The sequence below is a fragment of the Mesitornis unicolor genome, unplaced genomic scaffold, assembly GCF_000695765.1.
Source record: "Mesitornis unicolor isolate BGI_N332 unplaced genomic scaffold, ASM69576v1 scaffold6114, whole genome shotgun sequence".
Taxonomy (NCBI): Eukaryota; Metazoa; Chordata; class Aves; order Mesitornithiformes; family Mesitornithidae; genus Mesitornis; species Mesitornis unicolor.
In genome coordinates, this window is record NW_010181979.1 from 49,416 (window position 1) to 61,261 (window position 11,846).

At 37.4% G+C, this 11,846-nt stretch overlaps 1 protein-coding gene across 1 annotated transcript in view; it reads left to right on the forward strand.

The window, feature by feature from the left end:
* The window catches only part of LOC104539926 (epithelial splicing regulatory protein 2), a 44,683-nt gene extending 35,590 nt beyond the window's left edge, over positions 1-9,093 (forward strand). The window contains exons 16-17 of the mRNA XM_010183602.1: positions 4,789-4,900; positions 7,726-9,093. Coding sequence (XP_010181904.1) covers positions 4,789-4,878 — 90 coding nt within the window. The 3' untranslated portion in view covers positions 4,879-4,900; positions 7,726-9,093. The remainder of the gene's footprint in view (positions 1-4,788; positions 4,901-7,725) is intronic.
* Positions 9,094-11,846: the final 2,753 nt, after the last annotated feature.

Here is an 11,846-nt window from a genome sequence, read left to right on the forward strand (position 1 = left end):
ATTTCTTCTTGTAGTTTGGTTTACTTTTTTTGTTGTTGAAAATTCCTTCCAGCTTGCATGTGTTTAATGTACCTTTAAAAAAATCTTGAAAAACCTGTGAAGAATTTTAATAGTAAATCTTGGAGATAGTAATCTTCCCTGTCACCTTTCTGTATAATATTATAGTGTACTGTAATCCTCAAAAGAGCTAATATTGGTACTCTGATTCAATAAGTAATTAATTTTAAACTGCTTTTTATTTGTACTGCAATGCAACAGGGCTATTGATTTGACTCCAGTTGTACACTGGATACATATCTAAAGGATATTTAAAACAACAGCAACAAAAACCAAAACAACCAAACCCACAACAAAAAAAATCCCACCATATGATTCAGTGAGGACAATGGGGTGGCAGTAGTTGCTGTGACAAGTGCTGAAACACCAGCTGCTCTGCAGATGCTGGTCTTTGGTCATTATAAGTAAGAGAACTATGGATGTTTACAGAAAACTTCTCTTATAATCTGAAAAATATGTGATTCTGAAGAGACGAGACCCTTTTAGAATAAAGAAATTCTATCAATTCCTATTTCAGATCCTATGGGGAACTGTTTGAGGAAGAAGTAGTACAAAAATAGTGATTATATGCAACAGACTTCTGAGTGTTACTTTAGACCATCATTCTGTGCAGTGTAGAAGCAGTGAGAGAAATGAAGTAAATAAGGAAGGAACAGGCTTAGCAGTTGAGTGATGGATTTATGTGAAGTTTTTTCTGCATATCAGAACAAACTTCTTCACTAAAAAGTATTTCTCTTTTTTTAAGGGCTAAATCCTCTATGGATTTTTTTACTCTTTAGCCACTAAATGCATCAGTGAGAAGTATTTCCAGTCTCCAAATAACTATCTTTTGGGTTTTTTTTTTCTTCCTATGAGAATGCAGGTTTATTGCTAATATTGAGAGAGTTTGTATTCTGATAAGGATTGTTAGATTTATGTACAAGTAGATGCAATTTAACTGTGTCCATGGTGACCAAAAGCTAGTTCACAACTGCTGTCTTAGCTAGGATTCAGCACGCATTTAGTAGCAGTTGCCTAGTTTATTGCAGGTTGGCATGAATGTAAAAGTGTACTCATGTCTGTTTGAAAAAGACTGTGTGGATTAGGTCTTATAAAGCAATCTTGCTATTTAGGTAAGTTATGTATAAGTATAGTACTGTTTCATTCAGAGCTAGTAAAAAATAAACTAGGAGAAGACTAAGATTTAGGAGTCACAGTCACCATCTAAGCTGTATTTAAAGCCTCCTGAATTTCCTGAAAAAGGCCTGGATGGAAATGTAGGAACTTCTTTGTATACATGTTTTAATGTCAGAGAAGCTTAAAATAAATACCATTTCTTAAACCTGTACTGGGCTTAGGTGCCTTTTATCTGCAGCTAAAAAGAGCTTTTGCAGTATTACTAATCCTCCAGGTCTTCAGAAACCCTGAATTCAAGGCCCATTGCTGCCTGGGGAAGAGGATGGCTTGTACTTAAAACAGTAATAGGGAAGTGAAGGGACAGCTAAATTCCAAGGGCATTAACAGTATTTCTCTCTTGTACCAGGACAGTAGGCTTCATTGTTACTGACTTTTTAGGGATTAGGTTTTTTTCTCTGAAATGCATGCGTAGACAAAGAAGTATTCTCTGTTTCCTATGGATTCCTTTTGAAATCTGGCACTTTGTAGTCTGAGAGGGTTACCCTAATGTGTGTGTGCCAATTCTAGGCATAGCACCTTCTGACTAGGGTCGGGAAAGAGGTTGTAGTAGAGGAAAAATTCCCACGTATTGCTATCTGAGGCCATCTGACAATGCAGGTATTACTATATGCTCATCTCCGTGCTCTCAGAACAGAGTGTGCTGCTTTTTTTGCTTTATTCCTAAGTTTATTTTCCACTTGATAATGTTGCCTGTGTGGAGAAAGCATCTGAGAGACAGAGACTAGGAAATTAGTGGTTTCTGTTTCTGTCTGTTGCCTCCCATACTTGAAGCTAGAGACTAAGTCTTCAAGCTGTATTTTTGGGAAGAAGCATTGCATATTTTACTACCTGCTCCACAAAACATTCAGGTGATTCCTGGTGCTTGTATTGGCACACTTAAGGTACATTTGATGTATTTTAGTGGCAAAGCCATTTTAAGGTATTTCTTCTGACTCTTGCCAAAGGTTGCAGTTACCTAGTCATTGAATCTGAGTCTGTGTTCCAGACTTATACCTGTATTCAGAATTTTTTTTTTTTCCAAAGTCCAAGAGCTGGATTTCTTCCCTTTGGGAACTGTTCTGTGTTAGATTTCTTTGGTAGTTTAGGCTAGAATTGCACCTAGCCATTTTGCCTGTAATGTTTTCCTTTTCTTTCATTTCCCCTTGTTTTCTTTCCAGCTGGAGCATGTCTAAATACATTTTTCAATTTTAATTTTGTTTATAGCAATGGACTTTTTTTCCGTTGATTGCTTTACATATGCTGGTTTAGACTGAATGCCCACTGTAGGAGCTGCAAAAATGAAATGGAAATCAATGTCTTGCTGGTTAGTGACCTGGTTAAATCTGTGCAGAGTCCCAGAGGACAAGAACAGTCTCATCTTCCCCTCAATGTAGCAAGTGTTTCTGAAAGAAATAAAATAGCTTGAAGAAAAAAAAACATGTAGAAGGAGAGCGTGTAGTATACTCCCTCTTTATTAACCAGTCTGTCTCTGATTCCTATAATCTTAAAAAGCTTGCAACTAGTTATACTGGGGGGTTAAATCACTACGTGGTATCTTTCAAATTTAAATCAAAGTAGAATTAGGCCTACTGCATTGCAGGTGAAGCTAGCAAAACTATATTTCCATTTTGAGCAAGGAGTTTTTATAGGTTTACCCTTTACGGCTTTACCCTGTGTGGTTGGATGTTTTGGTATTGTTCTTACGGGTTTCTGAAACGCAAATGCAGACAGAATCAGAGTTATTCATGGTCATGTACTTCCTCAGGCAAGCTAGGGTAGTTTCCACTTAATCCACAGGGAATAAGAATTCCCCCACTTTATTTCATAGCTTGGTTTGCAGTACTACTTTTTGAAATCTGTAAGTCTGAACAATTTACTGTTCCACAACTTCTGTTTTAATTAACTTTTATTAGTCTTAGATAGTCTTTTAGCTATCTTTCTTGTGACTGGAGGTTGCTTCTATTGCTAGGTATTTTTGATGTCTCTCTGCCTCTCTCTTTAGGCATAAGCTATGACAACTTCAACACTTCTGTGCAGGGTAGTTTTCGCACTTTCATATTTTCCTCATGGTTTATGCGTTTCAAATGTAACCTTTTAAACACTGTCCCTCGCAAGAGACTATAAACCTTTACCTACTGTAGATCTACTGATAATGTAAAGTATGTACTATCTTGAGACATTCCTTCCACAGAGTAAACTTACATTTTGTAGATTTGTTTCAAGGGCAAGTCTGGGAACTGATTAAGTCTAATATTTGCACGGTCTGGTTGCCCTGGCAGAGACTATCTGGAAAATACTTCTTATATTTGCCTTTTATTTAATGGCCTGGGTCTAGATGTGAAGGTGGCTAGAATTCAGTAGTAAAAATTCTGGGAGGTTCTGTTATTTTATGTTCTCTGGGCTCTGTGGAAGGTGTATGCTGTGATGGTAGGTTTTTGCTTTTCAACTTCACTTTAGATGGATACAATGTGTCCTGTATGCCCAAATATAATAATATAATACCTTTTTTCCCTATGTTGGCAAGATACTTTTTGTATTATAGGAATATCAAAGGAAGGCAGCATATGTCTGCATTGTGTGCATTTGGCAATCCTCTGAAGTGTTAGTGTGAAACAGCCATTTGGGGGGAGGCAGAAACCTCTTCTTGCCATTGAAAAGGATATTCTATAACTTGGGTTATGATAAACATTTTATGGATTACAGGAGCTTATGTAGCATGTCCAAGAGTGTTCAGTCCCTTTCCAGGATATGTTATTTTGGAAAGATTGAAATAAATAAAAAACGTTTCATGTTCCCCAAGATCTACTTTCTGCCTATAGATTTCATATTTGTGCCAGGCTCTCCAATAGTATGCATGATTGCTGTTCAGATTCAGGATCTGAGATTTAGATTTGATCCACATGTGGGGTTTTTGGTTTTATATAGTATAATATAGTATATTTTTTCCTATATGAAAATATATTATACCAGTATAAATGCTATTTTATCTCTTAAGTGCCTTTATGCCAGGTCATTGATATGCTTTAACTGAACTGGTGTAGTCAATGTAATGCAAGTAGCATATGCAGCTAAAGTGTTTATCACTCCACCTTAGAGAAACTGCAGTTTATTTCCATGACTGCACAAGAGATCTGAGTGAGATCCATGCATTTCTAATGCCCCACTTCATTATGTGCACTGAAAGATGCTCATCTGTTCCAGTGAGAGTCCCCAAGTGGAAGCAAGATTATGCAGATCTAAGAGTTTTGTTACCTGATGCTGCTGTCTCATGAGTAGAAGGAAAAAATGCTTGAACTTTGTGGTCTGAACTATTTCCCTTCCTTGATAAGGAACAGATCAAATACACAGTTTAGAATATCCCTCACATGCATTTATTTTAAATCTATTTCTACAACCTGTAATTCAGTTGATGTATTTTTTTTTATCTTGCATAAAAATAGTATCAGTCAAGTTCTCTGTCTCCTGGCAGTTATTATAGCTGATGCTCTTAATTGTGGTTGCAATTGATTGTGTGCCTTGCTGTACCAGAACTGTTCCTTCTCTTGCTGATTATCATATATCACACTTGTACTGTAGTACACACCTGATGACTACAATGGCCTTATTCAGCTGGGCGATCAAGTAAGGAGTGTGTTACAAGCACCGAAAGAGTGGGTCTGTTTGTAACTCTTTGTAACTTCTGAAGAAGGTAAGATATGACTGACAGTAACTGGGTCTTCAGTGGTGAACGGGAAGGGTAAGAAGGGCTTGGTGCTAGAGAGCATTTTGCTTATGGCTTTTTCCCTTTCTTAGTTTGTGTTGGGATCCTTGCTTTAATCTTTCTGCTTTTGTCCTATTAAAAAATCAACTAACCTGAGGAAATAGGCCAATTGTGATCTGTAGCTGATGGGATAGCAGTGGTGAAGGTAGTCTGATTGCCTGGCTCTGCTCAGATGGTGTGGTTAAACTTCTGGAAGGATTTATTAGTGTTTGCTCCTCATGTGAAGCTTTAGTCCAACATTTTACTTGTAACATAGTGGTAGAAGATGATTTATTTTTTTCTTGATATGGCTACAAAGCACATATAAATGTGTGTGCAAAAAACCTAAGTCTCTGGCTTTCTCTTTCCCATATCATGTAGCTGTCTCAAGGGTAATTTCTGGTTTTTATTTCCCTAATGCAATGTGAACTATTACTTTTTTTTAAAATATATAATTAGGAAAGGCTTCTTTGGTATAGTAGCTTTTTAATGCAGTCAGATAAATTTGTTAATGGTAAACTTCCCTGTATTTTTTACACTAATGTATTTTAATGCATTTCTTAAATTTTGTTGTGACCTATGTGGAGTTTGTGACTTCACAATACTACTGTATTCCATTCAAAATGCTACTGATTAATTACTACTTTTTTCCTCTGTAAACAACCAACCAACCAACAAAAACAAACCCAAAAACAAACCACAAAACTTTCAGTACAGAAAATGGCAGTCAAATACCGTGCCTTGATGGAAGTGCTTTCACAGATAAAGTTACCTTCACATAATCACCACCAACTCAGCTGTTCTCAAATTAGTTGGTTTCTCACGACACTGTTAGATCTGCTAGGGAGAAGGTCAATCACAGGCTGCATGGGCTGGTGGAGCACCTATTATTATTCTGAGCATTGCCATATTTATGTGACCTCTGACAATCTGTTTGGCTCTCTTGTTTTATCCAGATTAACTGGAAAACCAGATCAGCAATAGGGTTCTACTATGTATGAGATGGAAACAGTCTTTGACTAAAAAATAATTCATGGTGTAGCTCATACTAAATTTTAAGCAGTCCAAAGTAGTATCATACAGGTACCACTCTTTTTTCCTGGATGTTTTGCTGTAAAAAAAGATCTGAATGAATTAGAATCTGTTCTTTAAAAAATATATGTACATAAAGAAAATCTATTTCTGTCTATATAAAAAGGAACTTAAAACTAGTGTGTCTTAAAATGAAACTGAAGGGTTTTATTTAACTCTTTTAATTATGTTGCTTGCAGAATGTGTAGGCTTCTCTGCTAACTTTCTATGCAGCTCTGATAATGTGAATTTCCAAATCCTTACATTGATATTACACCAATGCTGCTATTCAAACTACTTTTTAAAGCTCTCCTCTGTTTTCTGAAGTATAACTGTGTTTTCAGCTGACTCTGAACTGCAATATTAAGCTTACTTTCAGGACTGATGCTAAATTACATGATCCAGTGTAGATTAACAGCAAAGAGCTGGTTTAGAGCAGACCATCTTTTAGCTCAGATTTGTGGCTTAACCTGAACTGTGTATAACTTTCTCTTTGTGCACAGTGTTATTCTGAAATAAATCAAGATTACTTCCAAACCTGAATTGGGCTTAGATATGATGTTTTTTATTTGTCTTTGAATTTCTTTCTCCATGCTAACTTGACTAACTTTAGTTCCGTGAGAAGAAATGATATGAAGTCTTATAACTGTCTTATATGTGCCTTTATTCTCTGAAGTGTACTGCTGCTTATATCTTAAGAACACTTTCACTGCCTGCTAAGTGTTTGGGTGAGTGAAGCTCTAGCATGTATTTGCTTTATTCTCATTTATTTGAACATAAAGCTGATCAGAAGCTGCTACTGGTAACAACTGAGAAGTCGGGTATTTCTTGCAGTAGGCATGCATAAATTCCACAGAAAGTGAAACCGTGAAATGTTTTAACCTTTTATAAATTCATAGGGACATATGTCATGTGAACTTAACTTGAATTGGGTTAATACTCATAAAGCTGGTTGGTTTTCTAGTATAGATTGTATGCTTTGCCTGGCACTGATTTCTCCAACATATTACTCTTGTATGCTGAGCTTTTTATCCTTCAACCTTTTGTTTTGAAAACTCACTGAGATCCATTCCTATACAACAAATAGGACTTCCAAACTTATCTTGGAAGGACTTCCAGCATTGTTTGAGAGATGGCTGGAGTACCATAGGGCAAACTGAGATATCTGCTTTAAATTCAGCATTTTTGAACTGCCTTCTAAGAATTCACAGGGGCACACGCAGTCCAAAGTAAATGAGCTCCAATTAATAAAATACTCTCATTTTCTTTTTTTTTCTTTTTTATTTTGAGTGTGAGTATTCACATGCCTTATAGCCTTTGTCACTTGGCCAGTAGTCCACATAGTACAAGAATCATTCATTGAATGCCTGGACTTTCTTGCTGCATTTACCCTTTGTTAACATCTAAGTCTTTTCTTGACAACCTTTAATCTGAGTTACTTCTAGCAAAATCTTTGCATGGAATTATGTCTACATCATTCTGTTCAGCACAACAGCAGAGTAAGAGCTGCTACTGTTTTCCAAGCCAAGCTTTTAAACTTTGGTATCTTCTCCTTCTTCCCATTCTTATATCCAAAATCTTTTCACCACAGACACAGAAGTAGAGTGAACCAGATACACAGCATTAAAAACTACATTTCCAGATGTGGAGTCTGGTCTTAATGGTTTTGTTTTTTTTTCTTTTGTCATCTTGTGCCATTGCAGCTCCATGCAGATTCCATCCTCGTGCTTTACAACTTTAGTGGCCAGCCCAGTGGAGAGGCATTGGTCACTTTTCCAAGCCTGGATCTAGCTAAGAAAGCAGTGGCTGAGAAAAACGGACAGCTCCTGGGAGGCCACTATATAGAACTGTACCTGGTCTAACTAAACACTCTTTGCAGAATGGGGAAAGAATGTCACGATAAACACCGTGCCTTTTGCAAAATAAGAAGTCTTCCCTTGCCACTCAGGCAGCAGCAAATGTGCCTTTTCAGCATAATGTGTCGGAATGTAGAGTGGTACATGTCCTGTATTTAATTTGAAAATGGCATATCCTATGCCAAAGATACAGTGAAACCAAAAATTATGCAGTTAATTTACTTAATTTCTAATGTACTTGTTTAAAAGTCAGCTAACTCCCTCCTGGCATGTAGTTGATTCTGAAGACAATCTAGTAGCACTTCAGCTATCGCAGCCACGGGAGAAACATGTTCAGTAGCATTTGAAGTGGAAAGCAAAGCTTGAGTCATTCAGATTCTTCTGTGTTTAGTTTTTAAGAGTTTACACTTGACAAAGTGTTTGTTTTTTGTAGAGTTTAAATGTCTTTAGAAAGGTCTTCTGGAATGCATAGCTTTCCCAGTTTAAAGTGTAGATGATATGATTATTTTGTTTTTATTCTTGACTGCAAAAATACCAGGATGCTGGACCCCAAATGCAATTGTGCTTTCTAATGTTTTCATTATACATTGTTTTGCAAAAGCCATATTTGTCTTTCTTACCAATGTACTGCTGCCAACTTGTAAATCAATAAAATAAAAACAAAAAAACCCAGAAAAATCCTCCCTGCCAACCCACAACTCCCTGCCTCCTGCCCCAACTTTTTAATCTCTACACAACAAAAATGGCACATAAACGTGAGAACTAATAAGTTATATTTTTTTATTTAAGCATCATAGCTTTCAGATACTGTATTAAAGATTTTGCTCTAGTTTATGTGCATGCAATTTGTTTACATCTTTATTTGTATATTATGAAACAGCAAGATATGTTGACATCTAAATCCTCTAGTGCATGCCTTTTTCTTTTTCCCTATGTGTATATACATAAGCTAGAAGAAGTACTTTTATGTCATGTAGCATGTGTTTAAAAAAGAGACATCTGCTGTAGAAGCACTAAATGCCTTTGTTTTCACTGTGCCTTACTTCAAATCCATTCTAAGTGCAATACCAGCAGAGCAAAATGTAATTAATCCTGTTGTGACTTGTTCATAGATGTCTGAATTGATCTTTTTTGTTAGTGTACAATTTGAGTTGTACTTAAAAGAACTGAATTATGTATGCTTCTTTATATCACAACAAATAAAAGAGACGCTTAAGATGTGTATTGGCTTTTGAAAGTAACATGCTTTGTTTTAATGTATTTTCATGGGGCATCATTCTCTGATAAATAACTTTTTTATTAATTTTTCTCTTTCTCCTACATTTAGGTAAGCATATATACCTTGCAAAAGTGGTGTGATTATTTTTTTATTTATTTTTTTTTTTTTTAATTTTTGCATGTGCTGGTAAGAAACAAAAAGGCATGATGCGTATTTCTCTTGTAGTGGAACACTTAAGTGATGCGATGTAACTGTTTACATGCTTACTTCTCTCATTCTGGTGCAAGAGGAGACGAAATATTGAGCATGTAACTGTGTTCATGTTTTGATTTGCCTAATGGGTCACTCCCTCTTCTGCGCAACCCAAAATGCTGTGTTTATGTCACTGTGGAGCCAGACAACAACCCTTCTGTAGTAACTGTAAAAATGGAGGGGGGAGGTGGAATTGTATTGAGATAATGAGGTTCGTTTCTCTCTAGTCAGAAGCATCTGGTGCCAGATGCTATTTCATCATTAAAACCATGCAGGTGGGACTGGAGAGAGATTTTTTTTTTCATTATTTTAAAATGGGACTGTTTGCATTGATCTATTTCCACGTTTTGTCTCAGAGAAGTCTATAAAAAATCTTTTAAAATAATTTGAATAGTAGAGAGGATTGCACTGTTATAATTAACATTCTCCCTGTGCCTTTGAGAAGAAAGCTTCTCCCTTTTAAAGATTTTTGGGAGTCTCTATCCTGAGCAATACAGTACCTATGCCATGTAGCTACCGGTCCCATTTATTATACTGTTACATTCTGCCATGGTCTAGCTGGTCATGTTTTGATTGTGGCTCTGCAATCAGCTGAAATACCGTATTTTTTTCTCTTAATTGTGGTTTTCTGTTAGCTACAGTGATGGTTAATCTACTAAATGAATCTAGTCTTTATACAACTCTGTTGTTGTTCATACATAATTTTTTCCTGCCTTGGCAGGTTGAGAAAACTGAGCTGGGGCTGGATTGGAGCCCCTCAAGTGACACATTAGCAATGTTTTAGATGTACTTTCCCCTTGCTCTTTAGCACCTTTGTGGCTTCATCAACGATGATCACAGTTTAAGTGCAGTCCCATGCTAACATGAACTGAAATTAGTAGTAGCCTGCCATATGCAAAGTCTGCATCTAGCCAGGTATTAAAAAAAGTAGTTTAGCTATCACCAACTGCCATTTTAATCTCTGTTTAGAACGGTGGAAACTAATTACAGAAATTAACCTTGGATCTTTCAGGCTTCAGTTCTGTGCTTGTGCGTGGGACTTGTGAGCAGCATACATTTGTTTTTAAAAAATTATTTGCGCAAAATACCTGCAAAGGCAGTGATAGCATTTTGGTTAGAGCAGACCCTCTGCCACGTGGGTGTCTGACAGCAGGCCAAACCTGGAGACACGCTGAACTTCCTTGTACTGAAAACTCTGTCCTCTTGCCTAAAAGAAGCATGAAAGAAAATAATGTAAGAGAATGAACCATGGCATAACTTGCTTCTGTGCTTGTATATTGCTCCAGTCTTAAAAAACTTCCTTGTTTTGGGCAGGGGCTGATTCTGCAGTTGCCCCTTCCCGCTGCCCTCTCACAGCGAGGCTAGGCCAGCAGCTCGCGCCGCCCCAGCTCTGCCGCGTGGCACGTCCATCGCTCCCCTCAGCCGCGCGGGGCCTGCCGGTTCACGCCGGGTGGCCCTGACCCAGCAGGGGTTGCCTTGGTCGATGTGGTGCAGCTGTGAGGCGGGGTCAGAGGGAGCCTGCCCTGGGGCCAGGAGGCGGCGTGTTAAGCGGCAGACGTATTTTGAGTGCTGGAGAGCTCTGATATGACAAGTAGCTTCTGGAAGCTAAGGTGTGCTTGCATTTACAGCTGAGCTGCACTCCTTGAAGTAGTGTGCACCAGAAGTTGTGTCACTTTGGGGCTGCTTACCCACACTTTGGCAGTAGAGGTTTTATTGCAGATGAGCTGGTTTTCAAATCCAAGAATTCACCTTTACAAATGGAACAGAAACACTTGCATTATGCATCTTTCAATGATGGCTTGCGTCAGTGGAGAAGTCTGGGAACTTGAAGGATAGCCTAAGTATTTTTTCTTCTCTTTGATGTGTGCATTTATTCCTTGCAGTTGAATTTTTACATCATGCTGTATTGCAGAAGACTTATCAAAGGGATTGCTGTCATTATGTGCATGTGATTTAATGGAATTGGAAAAATAAATACAGAAAGTGTTAAGTTTTAACTGTTTCTCCAAAGAAGTAGTGAAGTTTGGGAAAGAACTGTGATTTGACTGTTACTGTTGTTAAAGAAATGGTCTTCATGCTCTGTCATCAGCCATAAAGCTTGTTTCTCAAAAAGCAGCTTGTTCTATGTTCACAATCAGCAAAACGCCTTACTGGCACTTGTATTGCCATATTATATGACTGAAGAACAGTATTAGTGTTGTTTGTGATTTGTCTTTTAGCTTCATGCTTCTGAAAGTGCTAGTTTGGAAATGATCTCTTTTCTCATGTGTTTCTGCTCCCATTCTCCTGATACTGATAGCTTTACCTCAAAATTATTTATATGGTCATCCTATGGGTTGTTCCTCCCCAGTTTAGAGAGAATATAGCTTATTTTTATTACTTTTGTTGGAGATGAAGTGAGACTGAAGAGTTTGAAATAGCCATTATCTACTTTAATAGTTGCAGGTGTGCTTCCAAATCGGGTGTTTTGTGTTGGAATTTATCTGCAGAGCAGACT